Raw genomic sequence first — 23,577 nt, 5'->3', positions numbered from 1 at the left:
GCTCAGTTGTTTCACAGCCACTTTCCCAGTGGACAAGCAATAGGAGTATTCTACCGTCCACCTGGCCAAAATGATGAGACGGACGATGAAATGCTATGAGAAAATCAGGGAAGCTAACCAAATTGGCAGTGCAGTAATGGGAGATTTCAATTACCCCAATATTGACTGGTTAAATGTATCATCGGTACATGCTAGAGAGATAAAGTTCCTGGATGGAATAAATGACAGTTTTATGAAGTAATTGGTTCAGGAACCGATGACAGAGGGAGCAATTTTAGATCTAATTCTCAGTGGAGCGCAGGATTTGGTGAGAGAGGTAATGGTGGTGGGGCCGCTTGGCAATAGTGATCATAATATGATCAAATTTGAATTAATGACTAGAAGGGGGACAGTGTGCAAATCCACAGCACTAGCACTAAACTTTCAAAAGGGAAATTTTGATAAAATGAGAAAAATAGTTAATAAAAAACTGAAAGATGCAGCTGCAAAGATTACGAGTGTACAAAAGGCATGGACACTTAAAAAAACCCAACCCAAAAAATCAACATCTTAGAAGTGCAGTCAAGTTCTATTCCATGCATTAAGAAAGGTGGAAGGAAGGCCAAACAATTGCTGGTATGGTTAAAAGGTGAGGTGAAAGGATATTTTAGCCAAAAGATCTTCCTTCAAAAATTGGAAGAAGGATCCATCTGAAGAAAACAGAAAAAAGAATAAGCATTGGCAAGTTAAATGTAAGACATTGGTAAGTCAGGCTAAAAGAGAATTTGAAAAGTTGGCCGTAGAAGCAAAAACTCATAATAAAAACTTTAATATATTTGAAGCAAGAAGCCTGTGAGGGAGTTGGTTGGACTGTTGAGGATTGAGGGCTCTTAGGGAAGATAAGGCCATCGCAGAAAGACTAAATGAATTCTTTGCTTCTGTGTTTACGGATGAGGATGTTGGGGAGATACCAGTTCCAGAGATGGTTTTCAAGGGTGATGAGTCAGACAAACTAAACCAAATCACGGTGAACCTGGAAGATGTTGTAGGCCTGATTGACAAACTAAAGATTAGCAAATCACCTGGACCGGATGGTATACACACCAGGGTTCTGAAGGAAGTAAAAAATGAAATTTCATACCTGTTACAATTAATTTGCAACCTATCATTAAAATCATCCATTGTACTTGAAGATTGGAGGGTGCCCAATGTAACCCCGATATTTAAAAAAGGCTCCAGGGGTGATCTGGGAAACTACAGACCAGTGAGCCTGACTTCAGTGCTGGGAAAAATTGTGGAAATTATTATAAAGAATAAAATCACAAAAACACTTAGATGGACATGGTTTGATGGGACACAGCCAACATGGATTTACCCAAGGAAGTCTTGCATCAGAAATCTGCTTCACTTTTTTGAAGGAGTTAATAAACATGTGGATAAAGGTGAACCGGTAGATGTAGTGTACTTGGATTTTCAGAAGGCGTTTGACAAAGTCCCTCATGAGAGGCTTCTAAGAAAACTAAAAAGTCATGGGATAGGAGGCGATGTCCTTTCGTGGATTACAAACTGGTTAAAAGACAGGAAACAGAGTAGGATTAAATGGTCAATTTTCTCAGTGGAAAAGGGTAAACAGTGGAGTGCCCCAGGGATCTGTACTTGGACTGGTGCTTTTCAATATATTTATAAATGATCGGGAAAGGAATACGACGAGTGAGGTTATCAAATTTGCAGATGATACAAAATTGTTCAGAGTAGTTAAATCACAAGAGGATTGTGATAAATTGCAGGAGGACCTTGCAAGACTGGAAGATTGGGCATCCAAATGGCAGATGAAATTTAATGTGGACAAGAGCAAGGTGATGCATATAGGGAAAAATATGCCCTTGCTGTAGCTAGACAATGTTAGTTTCCATTTTAGGAGTTACCACCCAGGAAAAAGATCTGGGTATCCTAGTTAATATTACATTGAAATAGTCGGCTCAGGGTGCTGCGGCAGTCAAAAAAGCAAACAATGTTATGAATTATTAGGCACGGAATGGTTAATAAACGAAGGATGTCATAATGCCTCTGTATCGCTCAATGGTTAGACTGCACCTTGAATACTGTGTACAACTCTGATGGAGTTTCACTGGAGAAAGTACAGAGAAGGGCAACCAAAATGATAAAGGGCAAGTAACAGCTCCCCTATGAGGAAAGGTTAAAGATGTTAGGCCTGTTCAGCTTGGAGAAGAGATGGCTGAAGGGGGATATAATAGAGGTCTATAAAATCATGAAAGGACTTGAATGGGTAAATGTGAATCGGTTATTTACTCTTTCAGATAATACAAGGACTAAGGGGCACTCCATGAAGTTTGCAGGTAGCACATTTAAAACAAATCAGGGAAAATTATTTTTACTCAACACACAATTATGCTCTGGAATTTGTTGCCAGAGGATGTGGTTAAGGCAGCTAGTGTAGCTGGGTTTAAAAAAAGGTTTGGATACATTCCTGGAGAAGTCCATAAACTGCTATTAAATAGGGAATAGCCACTACTTGTTGCCGGAATTAGTAGCATGGGATTTATTTAATGTTTGGGTACTCGTGACTTACATCGGCCACTGTTGAAAACAGGATGCTGGGCTTGATGGACCCTTGGTCTGACCTAGTATGGCATGTTCTTATGTTCTTAAGCATTTGACTATTCTCCCTTGACCAACAGCATAATTAACTAGCCTCATGCTACAGGACACGGGAACCTTCAGACTGATACTCTGGGGGAATCCATGTGTCATTTGTTAATTAAACACGGTTTTGTATATCGACATTTATCCGGAGAGTGAGAGCTACCTGTAGACACATAGCAAGAACATCTTACAAAAACCCAATTACTTCCCAGAACAGGATTTAAGTTATAACATGAAGACAGTCCTGGTTTCTCAGCTGCCATTACAAGCATTCTGGAAGTTTTTCAGCATTAACAGAAACACTGGTTCCTGTTGCTTTGATCTGGAGGCAGAAGGTCACTTTATGCAGCGGTCACTGAGGGCTTTGCAGGGCCTGGACACAAAAAACAAGATTCTACTCACGTGCGTGTAACTATAAGCACGTCTGGCACTCACTCTAGACTACAAGCTCTTCAGCACACATTATTTATTCTCTTCCTTACACACTGCTGCAGCGTACTAAGTGCTGACTAGCTGCTGCCTCAGATCCACCAGAGAAGTGCCCATACACATTGTCGGGCCGATACAGTACAGTGCACTCCTGTGGAGCGCTAGCTCTACCCCTTAATTCAGTAAGGGGTAATAGTGCGTCGAAAACGCACGTCCAACCCCCCCCAGTACCTAATAGCGCCCTCAACATGCAAATGCATGTTGATGGCCCTATTAGTTATTCCCGCGCGGTACAGAAAGTAAAATGTACAGCCAAGCCGCACATTTTACTTTAAGAAATTAGCGCCTACCCAAAGGTAGGCATTAATTTCTGCCGGCGCCGGGGAAATGCACAGAAAAGCAGTAAAAACTGCTTTCCTGTACACCCTCCGACTTAATATCATAGCGACATTAAGTCGGAGGCCCCAAAATTAAAAAAAAAAATCAAAAAGTAAAAAAAAAAAAATACATTTAAATCGGCTGGCGGCCCGCGGGTCGGAAGACGGACGCTCAATTTTGCCGGCGTCCATTTTCCGAACCTGTTGCTGTCAGCGGGCTCGAGCCGGCAAAATTGAGCGCGGCTGTCAAACCTGCTGACAGCCGCCGCTCCTGTCAAAAAGGAGGCTAGGGATGTGCTTAGTGTCCCTAGCACCTCTTTTTACCGCGGGGCTCTCATTTGTATGCGGGCTGATTCTAAATGGCGCGCACAGGAGAGTGGCCGGGAGAGCGGGCGCTCGCCGGCTCTCCCGCACTTTTTTCTGTATCGGCCCGTGTGTTAGCTAAACCCTTTGGGATAAAGTGCAAGCGAGGCACTGAGCAACACTGAAGGAGATCATGCGCATTTACTATTGGATGGAAGGTTTTCCTTGTATCCGGGACAAGTCTGGGTATTTTCCAATGAGCACCCTCATCGCCTGCACCTTCTGACCTTACAACCCTTCGCAATGCCCTGGGATGCATCACAGCCAAATTCCCCGAACCGGATATTTGCAATCCCTATAGTTCATGGTTGGAAATAACCCACATACCTTGGCTCAGGTACTACAATTCTGCACCTGTAGCAAAAGGAGCTGGTACAAGGGCAATAGTGCAGCCACTGTGATAAGAGCTGAGGCCGAAGAGTCACCACTAGTGCCAGGGACCCCCTGCTGCAGCCAGGAAGCCTCTGCTGGAGAGCTGCCACTGCCAGCTGGGATTAAAGTGAGCATCGGGGTCAGGGAGCTGCCATCATGGGGACCAACATTAGACAGGAAGCTGGGGGGGATGGGAGAGGGCAGAAAGGCTGGCACTAGGGATGGAATAGAAATGGGTAGAAACACAAAAGATGAGATGAAGACAACAGCAGAAAGTCAAAAGCAAAAATAAATAAATAAATAAAGACCAAGAAGAGAAAAGGGATCTAGGGGCAAGACATTTTTGTTTTCCTATCAAACTGTTGGACTGTGCCTAGGTCTCCACCCCTACAACAGTAAGGTGAAGGTGTAAGTATATAAGTGGAATATGCAGAGCAGATTAAATAAACTGTGCAAAGTCCAGCTTGTGCCTTCCCGCTGTACTGTACCTTCATCCTGGAGGCCAGGCTGACGATGGTCAGGTGCTTCAGCTTGTTCCTCTGCGCTCCTGTTAGCTCGGGCAGGCTGTCCTTCATCGCTGTGTGAAAACACCCCAGAAACAAGTTCAAAAAACAGAAACTGGTTTAAAGCACCACTTAAGGTCCCCGCAGGACGCAAGGCGGCGACCATGTGACTGGGAATCATCGCACACAGGGGCAGCCTAGGACCAAAAGCAAGTCAACAACGCACCTAATGGTACCCAGTCTTACCCCAATTACCAAGAGAGCAGAAAAGGGCAGCACCTTCACTGCCAGGGCAATAGTAAATTAGGCCTCTCTGATGCACGTTAACTTCTGAACAAAAAAAATGCAGAAGAATCGACAGAGTGCAAGAACAGCAGCTGAAAGCTAACATTTTAGCCCCAGAGCACAGCAGCTATCAGCAGGCCCATGACAGATTATAGATGAAGCTGTCATTTTATGTCCTACCTGTAGAGTGATAGAGCTTTACAAAGCACTGGGGAGATGACGAGCAAAACAAGGCAAACAAGCCACCTGCTTTACAATAGCATAGGGCTTCTAGGTATGTGTCATGTCCAGGCCTTGCCACACAACACAAGGCCTCGCATTAAAGTCGGGCAACAACTTCCCAGCGGGCCTCATTTTTTTTTCCCTAAAATATTTTGCTCTGGAGCCAGTTAGTCCCTTACCTACATAATCCGGATATGTTCCGTATGCAAAAATATTCAGCAAGTGAAAGTATGCAGCGTTAGGCCCTTCAGGAAGCTAGGAAACAAAAAAAAAGAAACCTTGAATGGTATCAGATAAACAAGGATCAATTTCTAAGAGCTGACGGTGGCCTGAGAGAGCAGACTGCGCAATGTGTACTTCTGGTGCAGAGGTGCTAAGACATTACACTAAGCTTTCTATTCCATTCTTCTGGCCAGTGACTGAGTAAGGACGGTTAGTGCTTGGGGACTGCAGAACGTGACACACATATAATCAAAAGCATTTGCTTCGATTCTGCAAAAGTCTTGTGAAAAACTAAAAAGACAGAAAGATATTGAGACTGCTGCATTTTTTGCCATCTCCTGCGAAAATGCATTTGGATCACCTCGAGGATATTTGGGGCATGTGCAGAATTTTTTGCACACCTCTGGATTCTGCAGGCTACATAGCGAAGATGGAGCACAGACGCAGAGAAGGCAATATTCATCCACTAGCTGGCTTGCAAAGCTAGGCCAGATACGCTTACCTGGCTGAGCTTGGTGGGATATTCAGTGGTGCAGCAGCGTCATGACTATACCCAACTACCTTAAACATAGCCAAATAACTTATCCAACTGTCTTACCGCCGGCCCTGCAATGCCCCTACATTATCCAGCTAAACTGTAGCCAGATAAGTGCCCAAAATATTCAATAGTCCGCATTTAACCAGTTAAATCACAAGTTATTTGGCTAAATGCTTTTAAATATGGACCCCCGATGTTCCCAAAACCTCCACTCCACTCTCCCTGCTGCCTAGTGTCAGTATGGAAGCAATCCCATTAATACAAACTTTCACCTGCTCCTAAGCAGTCCTGGTCCTTACTGAACAATTTATGATACAGATTGTATATATACACCGAAGGGGTGCTGGGAAAGTCTGCCACATTCAGCAGGTGCCCGGATTAACAGCTGCCTTTATACTAGTGCCTCTCAAAGTCGGTCCTCAAGACTCCAGACAGCTCTGGCTTTCAGTATAGGAATGAAATATCTACATATTAGTTTTAATTCTATCAGTTTCTAACGTTTGATTTCTCTTCTCTCCGCTCAGACAATTCACTCCCATCTCTGCCCTTCTCCTCTTATCGCCAGCTCCCGACTCCGTGCGTTCCACCCGGCTGCACCGTGTGCTGCGTCCTGCTCCCTCGCTGACCTCCTGCACTCTAAAAATCCCACCTTTTTCAGGCTGCTTTTACGTCTGAATTCCTGAGGGTCCCACTTACAGCCTTCTTGATTTTAACCATTTTCTTAATTCCCCTGTCTGTTTGCCTTGATGAGATTGTAAGCTCTGCTGAGGTTGAGCAGTGCTACCGAAGAGATGAGCAGCAGCAGTGACATTCTTATTACATTAAAAATATGGAAATATTGGTATTTCTTTTGCTGAATTGGAACTGCCATGAGCCTCGATCTGCAACCTCTTAACATTTTCCCCCCACTTTTTAATATTCCCTTCCCTCAGCTCAGCCATTGCAGCAATGATCCTTGGCCAGAGGCCACACAGCATGGCTCCCTCCAGAACATGCAACTGTGGTCCCTGAATCCAGCCTGCGGCACTGGCCGACACTTCTGCTTCCGCAATATCTAATATATCACAGTAACATAGCACTGAGGGCAGATACGGAGCAAATGGTCCATCCAGTCTGCCCAACAATTCTGGAATCCCAACCCAGGTCGTCTACCAGTGAACCAATGGGCTAACCCTACAAATATTTGATTTTTTTTTTGACAAGAAAGATAGACCATGTTCTTCCAAATTCATCAAACGTTTGGTGAGGAGTAGTTTACGTGTCAGAGTCCTAGGGGGAAAAGGCGGCTTTCCAGTGTTTACTGATAAACGCCTATTTTAATTCATTTTTTACAAGGGTTTTTTGTTTTTAATTTATCAGGATTTATTGGTTATAATCATATTTTATTCAACCGGAAAAAGGTACATGCACAGAGAAAATCTATTTTTGGTATCAAAGAACCCCATATCTTACAATGTATAAACACCTAAAAGCAGAAGCCCCATGTACATTCTATCTAGCCTGTGAGATGTTCACTTCCGGGGGGGGGGGGGCTGATCTTTTGATTCAGCGAAGCCCCACTACTCCCCCTGTCTCGCTGAGGCCATTACTAACCTTAACGTCTCCATCCGAAAGTGGGACACACGTAGGCACCTCCTTCAGGTCTAGAACTGGCCATCCAGAACTGTCCTTTTAGGGCACCACAAAATATATTGAGAACAAGTACCCTCTCCCCTCTTCACTTGGGGGTACTGGCAGAATGAACGGAAGGAGTTGCAGCTTGTCCAGCGTTCCCTCTACAGTCTCTTTTGAATGGAGATGTACAGGAGGATACTATAAACATACTCGGGGGCACAGCCCTGCTGAATGATATCCAGGACCCACTGGTCTATGCCACATAGCATCCAGGTACTACCGTGGGGTGGTGGGAGGGCCGACCCACTGCATACACAGCTGAGGGTACCCCGAGGCTGAGGCTGCAGGAGCAACACCATTAGGCTTTCTGGCTCCTCAGTAAAACTGGGCCTTGGACTTCCTGGTTTGCTGCGACATATGTCTACCGCCTCAAAATTTCCAGAAATTCCTGAAGCACTGGCGCCTCAGCCTCCGGCACCTGCTCTGTACTTATCTGCGGGTAGCCCCTGGGGCTTAGATTTCCCTAGGACCTTCACAAGCTTTTTTTTTTTTTTTTTGACTGCTGCATCTGTGGCCCAATTCCAGACCCATAGCAGCAGCCTGGCGGCCTCGTCCGAGGCCTCCCCCCCCCCGGGAGGCTGTCCTTACAAAATCGTACAGGTTGTCTAAGTACGCCACCCTTGACTCTATTTTTTTGCCATCTCCTCCAACTCCAGTAGCTGCTAAACCCTCCAGGACTAGACCCACCCACCGACAGCAGCAGAGGTTGCAGGCGCTCTTTGGCGTGGCAGCGACGCCGAGAGAAAGGAAACACCAGCGTGGCTGACAGAGTGCCAGGCTAAATGGAGGCACCCAGAACAGTGCGGAGGCTCCTCCCCCCCCCCTCCCCCCGAGCCAGGAGGGAGACGCTGGCGCCTGGAGGGCTAGACCCGCCACGGACGACAGCAGCAATGCCGAAGGCGAGTGCCTGAAGGAGCACAATAAAGGAGCTTGCCCCTTTGTGATCATTTAATCGTGCCTTGGTGCTTTTGGTCCTCTTTGTTACAAACATGGACCAGATGTGCTTCACTGAGCCTATTCTAGGCTGGGGTTTGTATGGAGATCTAAGGAGTCTTCCCAGAAAGAAGCAAAGAAGGAACACAAATTTGGTGTTTCCAGAGATAAGTAACAACGCTTCTGATATCTCTGCTTCCTTAATGTTTACTCTACTCCTATTAAATGTTCAGTCCCTGACAAAAATAAATCCCTCTGATTAATGACCTGCTAAGAGGATTTAAATCCTACTATTTTTTGCATCTCTGAATCTTGGCTTAATGTCAAAAATAATGTTCTCTTCAACCAAATTTCTAATCCTAACTATGAGGTATTGCATTTTCTCAGACCCAAATGAAAAGGTGGGGGTTTATTAATAATGAGTAAACAAGAACTTAAGCTAGATCCCTACAAAATAGAGATTAACCCTCCCTATGAGGTGGTGGTTCTAAAATCTCCTCAAATATACTTAGGTCTGGTCTACTGTCCCGCCAGATATACTACAAAAAGGCTGCTCATCACTGATCGAATTATTCACCAAGGTGTTTCCAGCAGACTCTACCTTAATCATAGGAGACTTCAACCTTCAACGGCAGCCTGTGATAAGTTTTGAGAGACAATGGATGCCTTGGGGTGGTCGCAATTTGTTTCTAGAGCTACTCATAAAGCAGGACATATTCTAGACCTAAAATTTGCCAATACCTGTCTAACCCAGTGGTTCCCAATCCTGTCCTGGGGACCCCCCCAGCCAGTCGGGTTTTCAAGATCTCCACAATGAATATGCATGAGAGAAAATGTGCATGTTATGGAGGCAGTGCATGCAAATTCTCTCTCTCATGCATATTCATTGTGGATATCCTGAAAGCCCAACTGGCTGGGGGGGTGCCCAGGACAGGGTTGGGAACCACTGGTCTAACCGATACTTCTCACACTATATTGCCCTGGTCTGATCACCAATTAATAAAGGCAGAATTCACCTTCCTCAACCCTCCACAAAAAGTACAGATAAAAATCATACTTTTACCCTTCAGGAAAAAGAGAGACATGGAAGTACTTTCAGAATCAATAGAAAATAAATCAGGATAATGCCTCCTCGGCATTTGATTCCTGGGCTCAGACTGTCAATGACATACCCAAAAACCTCAGCCCATTCCAGACAAAAACTATTAATAAAGAAAGGAATACTTCCAAACATAAGAAGCCATGGTACAACGATAATTTAACACTCACCAAAACAGGCCCTCAGGAAATTAGAGAAACAATAGCGGAAATGTAAGTCTTCTGAATCCCTACTCTAACAAAATACCATGCATTAACCAATAAGGCAAGAAAGGATTAGTATGCTAAAACAGATTCATGGAGTAATGTTTAATGCCAAATTACTATTTGATGTTGTTAAAACAGTTAATCAAGGATCAGTCATCTTCCTTCTTGAGAAATGATAACGTCACAAAGGCCGCTTGCAATGAATATGCCACATTTTTTTTTAGATAAAAGGTTGAAAACATTTCCCTACCTGTACGCTCACAAGAACCCCTGAAGATTTACGTGGCCTGGTTAAATGGACCTCGTTTGACAGAGTAAGCTAGAAATTAGTCAAATTATTGCCAAAAACCATCCCACCATTCACCCACGTGATCCAATTCCAGCCAGTTCCTTGAACAAATACACCGTGCTATCATCACATCCTTGATTAAGCTTTCTCTCACAGAAGGAATTGTTCCACATGGGTTAAAACAAGCTGTGATAAAGCCAATTCTAAAACATAAAACCGGCAGAATCGACAATTGGGACAGCTATCGCCCCATATCCAATCTGTCTTTTCTCTCAAAAGTACTGGAAAAAGCTGTGTTGAATCATTTGGAAGACCAAGATATTCTTTTCCCAAATCAATTTGGATTTAGGAAACATCGCTCAACTGAGACGTTACTCCTCTCCTTAACGGACTCTGTTCTATGAGGATTTGAGGCTGATGACTCTTAATTTTCTCATGCTAATCAATTTAACAGCCGCCTTTGACACTGTGGGCCATACCCTGTTATGCCATCAGCTAAGCAACCTTGGGATTGATGGTTCTCTTCCTTTCTATCTAATAGGTCATTCCAAGTCAAACTGGGCAATCACGTATCTGATTACTTTCCAGATTGATAGAGATGTCTCTCAAGGCTCACCCTCTCGGCAACCCTATTCAATATTTATATACTCCCACTATGTAAATTACCGGCGAGTCTAAGAATTTCTCTCTTGTATGCTGACGACATACAGTTTTACATCTCATTCTCTAAAACGTTTGAAGATACAGTATTGACACAACCTACATCAAAGCAATACAGCAAGAACTAACATTAAATCCCAAAAAAAGACTGAAATAGTTTGGTAAAGCAGAAATTCTTCTATAGTTAATCCTCAGGTTTTAGACTTGGGTACTTTTCAGATTACTCCCTCAAATCAAGTACAGGATTTATGTAACCCTACAATTATTAAAAAACGCCTCAGCAACGCTTTTATTAGGAAACAAGAAATTTGATCGCATTACATCCTTGCTAATTTCACTGCACTATTACACATTATTAACGTTAATATTAAAATTCATTCACACCAGTAATACCAGTCTGTTTGGCGTGACGTTACAACCACACGCACCTCCGTGAACACTAAGATCTCAGAATAAAGGACTATTGACTGTTCCCACAATATGGAGCACACATCTGACGCAAGCAAGAGAGCGAGGGTTTTCCACAGCGCGTCCAAAGCTTTGGAATTCTCTACCTGAGATGTTACGACCGTTACCAGATAGAAAGAGACTTAAACGGGGGCTGAAAACACGGCTATTCAAAACTGCATGTAACCTAACTAAAAAACCTCAGAATGTAGAGAGCTACAAAACCAAGAAGGACCAGATACTAACTGAAGCAAGAGGAATAAATTTAACGAGAGAATGTAAGAATCCCAATTCAACGTACTGACTAATATGTGAAATTTGTTATATTATCTTCTGAACTACTCGCCTTATGTCATAGATCTTTAGTAAGTGGTTTATTATGTGTTGGACCATTTCATTTGTTTTATGTTACTTCCTGCCTCAGTAAACTGCCAATATTTGTTGATTTATCGTCATGAATGTTACCTTTGTAAACCATTGTGATCTTTATATGGGATGACGGTATATAAAATGTCTAAATAAAAAAAAAAAAAAAACCCACACAAGAAGACACTGCCTGGGCCACAAAACTCCACAAATAGCGGCCTGCAAGGCCCAAGGTGTTGATGGAAGTCGCCTGTTTCAGGGGAGCTCCACCTTCAAGAGGAACGGTTGTTTTGCGGGTGATGGCCGAAACTAGGGCATGAACTTTTAGAATTCTTAGAAGTGCCTCCCTATCCTTTTTCTGTCCTTTAAGCCTCCCTGGGGTGTGTCCCATTCTGCCAGCACCATTGCCCTTAGCTCCTAGTGCAAGGGGAAAGGTTTGGTTGGTTTGCTGATCCCTTGTAATATGGGGTCCCCTGCCATTTGATTGATCCCTTGAAGGTCCAATAACATCAGGACAGACATCACATTAGCTATAGACCTCCACAGACTCCTGCTCCTCTTCTAGGGATTCAGAGGTTCTAGAATAATCCAAATCCAGATCTGACGCAGAATCTTCTCTGGATCCCTGGGTGCGCATTTAAGCTAAAGAGCCCGAGTCTCTTGTTAATCTGTGCAATTTAAGGGGAGGGACCTGCTTACCTGGGGCCTTGGAGGAACCAGGCTGGAGAGGAAGGGGGGGGGGCCCAATCCTGGCCTCTGAATGGCTGAGAAGGCCCGAAATATGAGGCAGAAAAACTCTGGTGGCACTTCTCAGGATTCTCCTGAGGAAACGGTGGGGTCCCCAATCCCACTCAGAAGGCCTCAGGCACAAAACACAAGAGGTCCGAAGGCCTTCCAGATCTAAAATACCTCCAGCCTCAGCTGCACTCCCCAAAAGGGCCCCCTTCTGTTTCTGCCCTTCCTGGATGGGAGAGGTGGGTGCCTCCTCCCGGTCACATACCAGGCATAAGGAGCCTGCCATAGTGGGCAACTTTTTTGTGCCACCCGCCGTACACCTACAGCTTCTCATCATGGTCCTTAGCTCCTTAAAGCACTATATCTATATCTCCATCTATCTCTCTCTATTTATTGTCGTCAGGTCCGCCTTCCAACAGGTTAAGAGTAAGTTGTACTATTCCCCATGACAGCCAATACTTCTGTAAGCAATTCTCCTCTGCAGGATTCTTCCACCTAGTGTGGCAACCTCAAAACACAACCATGGCTTGAGCAGATGATTTAACCCTGTAGGGAGCTTAAACAACTGGGTGTCAATTCTTTCTTCTACCATCACAGTCCACAACGTGGCAAGTCTTCTGAAGAGCTCCGGCCTTACCGCTGTTCCTGAAGAGAACCATTGGGTGATCAGAGTCTAACTTCTGCCGCTGGGATTAAACCTCCCTGTTTCAGGCACAGGCTGTGGTTTCTGCCTCCGGGTTTAAACCTCCCTGTTTCAGGCACAGGCTGTGGCTGCTGCCGCCGGGTTTAAACCTCCCTGTTTCAGGCACAGGCTGTGGTTTCTGCCGCCGGGTTTAAACCTCCCTGTTTCAGGCACAGGCTGTGGTTTCTGCCGCCGGGTTTAAACCTCTCTGTTTCAGGCACAGGCTTTGGTTTCTGCCACCGGGTTTAAACCTCCCTGTTTCAGGCACAGGCTGTGGTTTCTGCTGCCGGGTTTAAACCTCCCTGTTTCAGGCACAGTCTCTGGTTTCTGCCGCCGGGTTTAAACCTCCCTGTTTCAGGCACAGGCTGTGGTTTCTGCCGCCGGGTTTAAACCTCCCTGTTTCAGGCGCAGGCTGTGGTTTCTGCCGCTGGGTTTAAACCTCCCTGTTTCAGGCGCAGGCTGTGGTTTCTGCCGCCGGGTTTAAACCTCCCTGTTTCAGGCGCAGGCTGTGGTTTCTGCCGCTGGGTTTAAACCCTCCCTGTTTCAGGCACAGGCCGTGGTTTCTGCCGCTGGGTTTAAACCTCCCTGTTTCAGGCTCAGGCTGTGGTTTCTGCCGCCGGGTTTAAACCTCCCTGTTTCAGGCGCAGGCTGTGGTTTCTGCCGCCGGGTTTAAACCTCCCTGTTTCAGGCGCAGGCTGTGGTTTCTGCCGCCGGGTTTAAACCTCCCTGTTTCAGGCACAGTCTCTGGTTTCTGCCGCTGGGTTTAAACCTCCCTGTTTCAGGCACAGTCTCTGGTTTCTGCCGCCGGGTTTAAACCTCCCTGTTTCAGGCGCAGGCTGTGGTTTCTGCTGCCGGGTTTAAAACCTCCCTGTTTCAGGCACAGGCTGTGGTTTCTGCCGCTGGGTTTAAACCTCCCTGTTTCAGGCACAGGCCGTGGCTTCTGCCGCTGGGTTTAAACCTCCCTGTTTCAGGCGCAGGCTGTGGTTTCTGCCGCTGGGTTTAAACCTCCCTGTTTCAGGCACAGGCCGTGGCTTCTGCCGCTGGGTTTAAACCTCCCTGTTTCAGGCACAGGCTGTGGTTTCTGCCGCTGGGTTTAAACCTCCCTGTTTCAGGCTCAGGCTGTGGTTTCTGCCGCTGGGTTTAAACCTCCCTGTTTCAGGCACAGGCTGTGGCTTCTGCCGCCGGGTTTAAACCTCCCTGTTTCAGGCTCAGGCTGTGGCTTCTGCCGCTGGGTTTAAACCTCCCTGTTTCAGGCACAGGCTGTGGCTTCTGCCGCCGGGATTAAACCTCCCTGTTTCAGGCACAGGCTGTGGCTTCTGCCGCCGGGATTAAACCTCCCTGTTTCAGGCTCAGGCTGTGGCTTCTGCCGCCGGGTTTAAACCTCCCTGTTTCAGGCGCAGGCCGTGGCTTCTGCCGCCGGGATTAAACCTCCCAGTTTCAGGCGCAGGCCGTGGTTTCTGCCGCTGGGTTTAAACCTCCCTGTTTCAGGCACAGGCTGTGGCTTCTGCCGCCGGGTTTAAACCTCCCTGTTTCAGGCACAGGCTGTGGTTTCTGCCGCTGGGTTTAAACCTCCCTGTTTCAGGCACAGGCTGTGGTTTCTGCCGCTGGGTTTAAACCTCCCAGTTCAGGCACAGGCTGTGGTTTCTGCCGCTGGGTTTAAACCTCCCAGTTTCAGGCACAGGCTGTGGTTTCTGCCGCTGGGTTTAAACCTCCCTGTTTCAGGCACAGGCTGTGGTTTCTGCCGCCGGGTTTAAACCTCCCTGTTTCAGACAGTGATTCCAGTGCTTGTGGGCCTGGTTCGAGGGACATCAAGCCCTTACTGCCACCACTTGTAGCTTGTGTAGAGGGAGATTCACACACTTGCCTTGCCCAACTACAACCAATCCTCTGGCAGTTTCTTCTTATCAGACTCCAGTGTTAGCGATCCAGGTCTCCTTGAGGGGGGTCTCCACCATTCATTGCCCACGGCTCCTCCAACACATCCACCTCCATGACTCCCTCCTCCTTTAGTGGTCCTTCTTCCTGTTCCCGTCAGGCCCCCTTCTCCTTCTCCTCCCAGTCCAGCTGGGTGTCCCCTCCCCCTTGCTGATGTGAAGGCTGTGCCTCCCCTCCCTCTTTGTTTTCCAATCCTCCCCCTCTCCCAGTGCCTCTCAAATAAAGAGATTTTCCCCTAGCCTGGGGTTTCTTTTGAAGTTTCCACCCAGGTTTCCTCCCTTGCACAGATTCCACCCCCCAGCCTCCTCCTCCAACCTCTCTCGGGGTGTAGAATAACCATCACCATATATGTATCTATCTTAGTTTTTTGACTCGTCTCTTTGGGAGCGGAGAGGGGGAAGGGAGCAGTTCGCTCAGCACGGAAGCTCTGCTTTGCCACAGCTTCTCCCGTCTTATTCTTTTTTTTTTTCCTCTCTACCACAGCGACCTTTGAAACCATGGAGGATCCCCGAGTGCCTCCGCCGGTGAAGACTCAGCGGCCCGGCATGATCTGCTCCGGGGCTTTACCACACCAACACCTGTCGTGTAGCTACAACTCTACTGCGACTGAGGCACACACAGCTGGGGTACCTGGAACTGTGGCTTCTCTTCCCTTCCCGTGGAGATGCAGGAGTTTGAGCACCTGTACACACCCCTTTGAAACTCCTAAGATGGCGGAAATCGGGGGTCCCTTGAACTGCAGGATCTTCCTCTTATCGTCATGTTCCTTCTTTTTTTTTTTTCTAGCAACAAACTTAATTGAGCCCTGCTACACCCAGCTAAGAGAAGTAACAAGGGAAGATAAGAGAGAGAGAGAGAGGAGAAGGCCTACTATTCCCTAGGGTTCCCAATACTCTGGGGTGGAGAAGAGGGACTCCACCCCCACTAAGGGACTCTCCAGACACTAAGGGAGCTCCACTGGGTGTCTTCCTTTTTTAAATCCCAGGAGCAGACTTCTATCGGGAAAGGCATCCCCAAAGGACAGTGAGCCCAGGAGTCAGAGGGCTCAACCAAGCCAAGGACTAACCAAGGCTCTGGGAGCTAGACCTGTCTCGCTGTCACGACGCGTGGAGATAGAGTCTGCTGGGAGTGCACCCAAACCACAGCTCCCTTACAAGCCCAGAGTGACCTTATAAAAGAGGTGTGTTCTCTATCTCTGTCAGGTGTGAGGGAGGGAAATACCATAAGTAACAGCTACAGGAAGATAAGGAAGGGCAAGCTTTCTTCTTCTTATACTGCAGTCCCTTCTTACAGGGCTTTGCTTTCTAAATACATTTTGGAAGCAGAAGTTTGGAATGTAAGAGTGAATAGTAAATGAAAATAATCTAATGGCTGGAAACAGTTTATAGTCCTTCATATATCAAAGATGTGACATTGCTCTCACCTCTTGCACACTGGGTAACTCCAATAGCTCCCCAAAGACGTACACTCCAGGCGCTTCCAGGACTTGGTTTATTAAGTTGGTCAGTCCAGGTCCTTTAGTGCCTCTGGCTAGCAGAATGAACTGCTCTAGGAGGTTAGAGGAGGGCTTCTGTTCTCCAGCCATTGCAGATAAATTTAACCTGTGAAAACACAGCAATTCATCCTTCACACACACGTTATCAATAACTGCTTTCGTCTGCATCCCAGAAGGTGGTTTATCATCATCCAGGGGCCCAGAACATCCTGGGGTCTAGAACTAACACCCCAGAACAAGATATACCATGCTGGGTCAGATGAAGCTCCAGCAAGCCAGGCATCCTGTATCTGATAAGGGCCAGTCCAGATCACACATACCTGGCAGATCCTCAAAAGTAGGTCTATTTGTTGCTCACTCCCAGGGATAAGTAATGGCTTTCTCCAAGTCTACCCAGCTAATAATTATTTATGGACAAAGAAGGGTGCCACAGCATAGCATGAGAAACTCAGTGTCCAAGCACAGGGGCCATGACCAAAACTCACCAGGAAACTATATTAAGAGGCATGCCACATGTCCACAAGCAAACCACCCACATCACTAGCCAAAAGGACTCCACTGATAAGCATCCTCCTTGACTGTTATCATGAGCCCCAGGAAGGATAACCATAAGTGATTGGCTTCATACAGCGACACCACCAGGGATAACCTAAAAGGCTGCAGGAGGACATCACAAGGGATGTTGTAAGCCAAGCCACTGGCTTGTCCAATAGCAGTGATCACACCCTGACCTGACCAATGAGAAGGATAATACCATAAGCGAACCAACCAAAAAAAGAAAAGCAGGCACCCCCACATCCACGACTTAACCAAGGAGATGGGTGTCCTGGACTGGTGCCTAAAATTCAGCATAAAAGAGGGGGACTTTGGGGTAGACAGCCAGCCTTCTGACTCCAGAGGATCCTGCACATGTGAGAGAGACCAGACAGGCAGACCTGGAAGACTTTTCAGCTGTGGCTGTGGTGCAAGGAGTGCAGCAGAGTGGAGAGAGATTTCAGTGCACCCCTATGAGACTGGGCTATACTGCCATATCCTGGGTGGTAACTAATAAAACACATTGCTATTTTACTAATTCAGATATGTGACCTGCAACATTTGTAGGATTCACACTTCCTATTTCAACACTCAAATATACAAATGTGGCTTCCCTGGGGGCTATTATGGGTAACAGTATAATATTCCAACCATGCAGCACCCCTCAGCGATTTCATTACTAACACCCTAGAATAAAGAGGACATGGATAATAACATCCCAGAATAGAAGAAAATAAGAGGTGCAGAGGTCTATTGAGCCCATCATACTGTCTCCAGCAGTGGCCAGTCCAGGAGACTGGCAGATCTCAAAAAGCAGATCTATGTCTTATTACTCACCCCTAGGGAAAAGTGCTGGCTTTCTCAAATCTACCTGGTTAAAAATTGTTTATGGACAAAGACAGGTCGCCTGCAATAATGCTTTGGGGCCCGAAACAAAAAGGAGCCACCTGCACTAAAACCATGGGACCCAAAACAAAAGGGGACCACCCAGAGGCATGGGCACAGAGTGGGCCGCAAAGGACATGACCTGACCAAAATTCTGGCCAGCAAGTCAAATTGAAGAGCCTTTGGGCAGCTGCAGCAACTCCTCCCTGCTCACCCCTTCTAACTGAGAGGGTACTCTGATCCTCCCCTTTCTTGCTCACAGCAGATGTAACATCTTAAAAGATGTAACTTCTGTCATGAGTGTGCTTAAAAAGGATCTGGAGCACACATAGACCCTTTGCTGACTTCTGCTGCTTCAGCTGAGAGCTGTATCACCACCAAACCTGCCTGCCCCTCCTTCACAAACTTGCTTGCATTGCCGTGGCTGCCCAACCTGCCCTCCATTGCCACTACTGTCTGACACTGTGCTCCTTCTGCTTTTCACTTCTTGCCTCTGTGGGCCTTCTGCTTCTGCCCAATCTGCATGGCTGCCAGACACTGCTGTCATGCCTAATCTTTGCTTCCTGCCTCCACAGGCCTTCGTTTGCCACCATTGGACCTCCCCTCCCTTGCTCCCACTTCTGCTGGCCCCTGGACCTGCCTTCTGTGCTGCCACAATTGCTTTTGCTCAGGGACTGCTGCTACTATCCAAGAGGTATAGTTGATGATGCCTGGGGGAGCAGGGGATGTGGGCTGAAGGACAGCAAGAAGGGGGAAATGTAGGAGCAGGGAGAAAAGAGCAAGCAGGTGTGGGAGTAGGACTTGTGGGAGGGAGAGAGCAAGAGTGGGGAAGAGGACAGGGTAAGGCTTGAGTGCAACAGAGGTTGGGGGATCAGGGAGAAGAGGATGATGGGGAGAGGTGGCGTGTTAAAAGGAGAAAAGGCAGGGAGCAAGAGAGAGAAGAAAGGCTTGGTTGCTGCTTTTGTGGGAGAGGTTGTAAATAGATGTGGGGCTGCCGAATCTTGGCTGGTTTTTTGTTTTTTTTGGGGGGGGGGACGGGACACAAATCTCTCTTCTCTCTGACCTCCTCTTTCTCCCTGCCCACAGCCCTTTCCTCTTTCTTTCTGCCCTTTGCCCCTCTTCTCTCCCCCCCCCTTTGCTCTCTTTTGTAAATCATATTGCATGCATTGTGTATTAAACGTTGTGAGGCACCTTGCACTCCCAAGGAATGTTAAATAAAAATAAATGATGCTTCCTGTACAGTGTTTTAACTTAATTTCAAAATTAGCATAGTTATAATAATCAAATCATACTTTATATGGCATACATAAAGAAAGGTAAGAGAATGATAGGTATTATAAGAGTTAAGGGCAGAGTTGGGGGCAATTTGCATAACCCCACCAATCAAAAAAAAAGCGTCCCGTTGACCCTGTAACCCCAAACAAAAGGGGGCCACCCACACTAACATCCCGGGGCCCGAAACAAAGAGCGGCGCCCGCGATAACACTGAGGAGCCAGGAACAAAGGGGGCCCCGGAATAACGAGGAGAGCCCGCAATAACACCCCGGGGACCTAAGGCGAACTCAGCAAAGGAGCAAGTGCCCAGCTGGCGTGTCCCAGCGCTCTGTACCTGCTCTCCCCCTGTCAGGCGGCCATAAGAGCGCCGACATCCCGCGCTCAGCTTAGTCCCCCCCGGAAACACGGAACACAAACACGTCAGGCCGCAGAGGTCCACCCCCAAAATCCGTCCTCCCAGCTACTGCGCAGGCGCCAACGGGGAACGACGCATTGGATAAGGCGCGCTACGCAAAAAAAAAAAACAAAAAACCAGAGACACGAGTAGCGATGCTACGCCCGAGTCCTAGAAAGTTTCCCAGTGACGTCAGGTTGCTGGGGGGCGTGTTTGCTAGTGACGCTTTTGCTGTCAGCCGCTCCGGCTTCCTATACTTTGTTCCACGCTGCAACCAATCCCTGCCTTGCTGTGTGTCCCGCCCCCCCTCGTCCACATTGCACGGACTCCTCTCCAATCTCTGCGCAGCGCTCCGTGAAGCCGCGCACGCATTGGCAGTGGCTTCTGTCAGTCGCGGGAGACGGGTGGGCGCGGCGGCCGTGTGGAGGGGTTGGTTGCGCGGCAGAAGCTGTCGGACGTTAGGAGTTGGCGGCGCTTGCAATTCCCCCCTCAACTCCGAGTCGCTTTTTTTTTTTTCGTGAGTTTTTCCTGTTGGCATTGTCCGAGCACCCGGCTATCGCGTCCTGGGACGGGACCCGCCCCTGCTGCCGGCGGAGACCTAGCGCCTGGAGGGAGGGGTGGGGAGGGAGAGACACTAGAGCTCCAGAGGGGTGTGCGCGTGAGGCCGTGTCAGAGCCTGTATGAGCCGCAGGCAGAGAAAGGGCGAGACGGGGGACTTGGCAGCTTGGGTGTGCGTGTGAGAGCCACAGAGCGAGACTGTCAGGGCCTGTGGGCGTGAGAGCTGCAGCTGGAGAGATATCCCCCCCCCCCCCTCAGAGCCCGCGTGTGAGAAGAGGGTCAGAACCGGTGTGCGCGTGAGAGCCACAAAAGACTGTCGGAGCCTGTGTGTTATAGACGGACTGGGAGAGACTTGGTTTGAGAGGATTTGAGCTTATCAGGGGGGGGGGGGGAGGGTGACATCCTTTTGATGAGACAGTGTCAGAGTGCGAGACACGTGGCGAGAGGTGCTGTGAGAGTGTCAGGTCCCGTGAGAGAGAGACGGGGCCCGTCAGCGTTTAGAGCCAAGGAGGAGAGAGGCCACCCTGGCCTGTCGGCGCCCCTGTCACCTTCCACTGTCGAAAAGAAGAAATCGCCAGACATGTCTGCAAAGGATGACCGGGCCAAGGAGATCCTGAAAGGCTTCAAACTGTATCCCTTTCCCTTTGCTCTGGAGCCGGTAGGAGTGCTACTGGATGAGGTGAAATTGAGGGACTGAAAAGGGATGGCAGAGTTGCCATTTCTGCTTATTTAGTTCATAGGTTGCCATTGTTGTTCTTTGTTTTTTCCCCAGAGTCCTTGTACTGTAGTGCTTTTCATTTGCCGGCTGTAATATGTCTCTATTCTTTCTCTCCCTCAACACCTCATTATTGTTTTTGGCTGTATTATGAAGTTAGAAATGGGTTGAGAACCCTTGCTCTCAGGACACACTCAGCCAATCAGGTTTTCAGGATTTCCACAGTGAATATGCCTGAGATACATTTGCATACAGTGGAGGCAGTGCATACAAATCTCTCATGCATATAAGAACATAAGAAGATGCCATACTGGGTCAGACCAAGGGTCCATCAAGCCCAGCATCCTGTTTCCAACAGTGGCCAATCCAGGCCATAAGAACCTGGCAAGTACCCAAAAACTAAGTCTATTCCATGTAACCATTGCTAATGGCAGTGGCTATTCTCTAAGTGAACTTAATAGCAGGTAATGGACTTCTCCTCCAAGAACTTATCCAATCCTTTTTTAAACACAGCTATACTACCTGCACTGACCACATCCTCTGGTAACAAATTCCAGAGTTTAATTGTGCGTTGAGTAAAAAAGAACTTTCTCCGATTAGTTTTAAATGTGCCCCATGCTAACTTCATGGAGTGCCCCCTAGTCTTTCTATTATCCGAAAGAGTAAATAACAGATTCACATCTACACTATCCGAAAGAGTAAATAACCATATCAAGATATCTTGGAAACCGAACTGGCTGGGTGTGTTTTGAGGGCTGGGTTGAGAACCACTGAGGTAGGGAAGTGACAGACTGAGTGAGTAATGCAGGGCTTTCCACATCTGTCCTGGAAACCCCATACCCAGCCAGATTTTCACAGTATCCATAAAGAATATGCATGGAAATCATTTGCATGCATTGGCAAATTTGCATGCACTGGGTCTCCAGTATATGTAGATTTCTCTCTTGCATATTCATTACGGATATCCCGAGAACCTGACTGGCTGTTGGGTCCCCAGGACAGGTTTGGGGAACTCTGGGATTAGAGGGGAGGATAAACAATTGGAGGTGGAGGGTAAACAGGTGACTGAAGAAGTTTGTTGCCTGTTTTACATTCTTATACATCACATAAGTCTGAGAATAAGTGAGAGAATCCTGTTAACATTGTCCAAGAAACTGACTCCTTAATAACCTCTTCTGCCAAACATATAAAGTGGTGATTTAAAAAATGACCAGAATGCCCATATAGACTGTAAATGTTTTTATTTAGGACAGCTTGTCCTCAGATTACTCATATTTAGCATATATAATACAGATATTTTTCAAAGCTAGTTCTTGTGCTTTGTGATTTTTTTACATAGAAACAAAAAAGGTCTCCATCCAATTCTTTTGGGATAAATTAGAATCCCTAGAGATGTGTATTCAAGGCAAGAACACTACCTTGTTGCCTGACAGAAGAGGGAGTCTTGTTTCTGTGCATTTCTTTTTTTTTATTTTGTTGTTTATAAAAATTTCACTCCACCCCCCCCCCCCCACTAGAAATACTGGATAATAGAATCAATAAATTACAGTTCTTGAAAGCAATCAAAAAAACACATTGATCTCATACATCCACTGCAATTTTTTAAAATGCTAAAATGTGTAAAAAAAAAAAAAATTATATATATACACACACACAGAGAGAGAGAAAACTATAGGCCTGATTGATCAAAGCATTTATTTCTGTGCAATAGGAAAAAATGAAAAATTTGGCCCATTGCATTTTAAGGATTTGGTATTATGGGTGAATGAAAATTGTGCCTCTCTACATTGCAGGCGAGTGTTTGATGGAAATATGCAGTTTTGATTCTCTTTGTGAGCGCTTCCTGTGAGTGGTTTATTTGCTTTGCTGTCAAACTCTAATACCTCCACTTTCTTGTAATGACTTGACATTGGAATTTGGTTAAAAAAAACCCCATTCCACTAAAGCCTGTCCCCTGCAGAATTGTGGATGCCTTTCATGTAATGGCTTTAAAGGTAATGATTCTTTTCCTAGTGGTGGTAGATGCCAAAGGGGAAGGAACTGTCCAACTGTTGATTGTTCATCTTTTAGGGCCATCAAGAAGGAAACTCCCATGTAAGGTCTGTTTTGATTTACTTTAATGCTTCAGTGGGAATGTTTTAGACTTTAGGATAATCTTAGATCATTGTGTTGCAGTATAGAATGAGTTACAAACAGGAAGCCTTGTTAATCTACACAGTTCACTGTAAATCTCTCTCCTTTGCAGCTTTCAGTCCCAGAAGATTTTGCTTTCTGGTCTTTCATCTCCTAATTTTTGAACTTTCATCTGATTGATTGCAGTTTTTGTGTCTGTACTGTGTTCTAAAATGCAGTTTGTTTGAAAGATTAGTCAACATCTGCAGAACATTTGCACAGCAATGAGAACAACACTGTCCCAGCTGAACCCGAGCACTTCCTCGCTTTTGCTCCTCCTATCTGCTCATGTCCAGGGATTCCTCTGCATCTTTCTTGGTTCCCTGGTCCAGGCGTCCTTCTGCCTGTCTCTAGTCCCAAAGTGCTGCGGTTTTGCAAAGGGAGTATACCAAACGTGTGTGTGACTAAGTTAATTGGTACAGTACATGTGTAGTTCAATAGCCAGTGGAATGTACAGAATTGAGTACATGCATGTGCACACTATTGGCTGGTGCACGTTCCAGTGTCTTTACATAATTGTGTGTACACAAGGAAGTTCTGAGGTACGCCCGTGCCTAGGTTCATGTGCA

At 46.7% G+C, this 23,577-nt stretch overlaps 2 protein-coding genes across 4 annotated transcripts in view; one reads left to right on the top strand and one right to left on the bottom strand.

The window, feature by feature from the left end:
* The window catches only part of COPS7B (COP9 signalosome subunit 7B), a 42,409-nt gene extending 22,697 nt beyond the window's left edge, over positions 1-19,712 (bottom strand). Inside the window, exons 1-4 of one of the 3 annotated variants that reach the window (XM_029615170.1) lie at positions 19,504-19,712; positions 16,404-16,581; positions 5,374-5,449; positions 4,673-4,761 (exon numbers count right to left, since the gene is read on the bottom strand). In XM_029615170.1, coding sequence (XP_029471030.1) covers positions 4,673-4,761; positions 5,374-5,449; positions 16,404-16,565 — 327 coding nt within the window. In that variant the 5' untranslated portion in view covers positions 16,566-16,581; positions 19,504-19,712. The remainder of the gene's footprint in view (positions 1-4,672; positions 4,762-5,373; positions 5,450-16,403; positions 16,582-19,503) is intronic. The other 2 variants (XM_029615171.1, XM_029615173.1) reach the window with 2 other exon arrangements.
* Positions 19,713-19,928: 216 nt separating this feature from the next.
* The window catches only part of PDE6D (phosphodiesterase 6D), a 95,172-nt gene continuing 91,523 nt past the window's right edge, over positions 19,929-23,577 (top strand). The window contains exon 1 of the mRNA XM_029615174.1: positions 19,929-20,751. Within this exon, the coding sequence (XP_029471034.1) occupies positions 20,531-20,751 (221 nt within the window). The 5' untranslated portion in view covers positions 19,929-20,530. The remainder of the gene's footprint in view (positions 20,752-23,577) is intronic.

The sequence above is a fragment of the Rhinatrema bivittatum genome, chromosome 9 (genome assembly GCF_901001135.1).
Source record: "Rhinatrema bivittatum chromosome 9, aRhiBiv1.1, whole genome shotgun sequence".
NCBI lineage: Eukaryota > Metazoa > Chordata > Amphibia > Gymnophiona > Rhinatrematidae > Rhinatrema > Rhinatrema bivittatum.
Note: the sequence above shows the minus strand (reverse complement) of the source record. Positions and strands in the feature narration are given on the sequence as shown.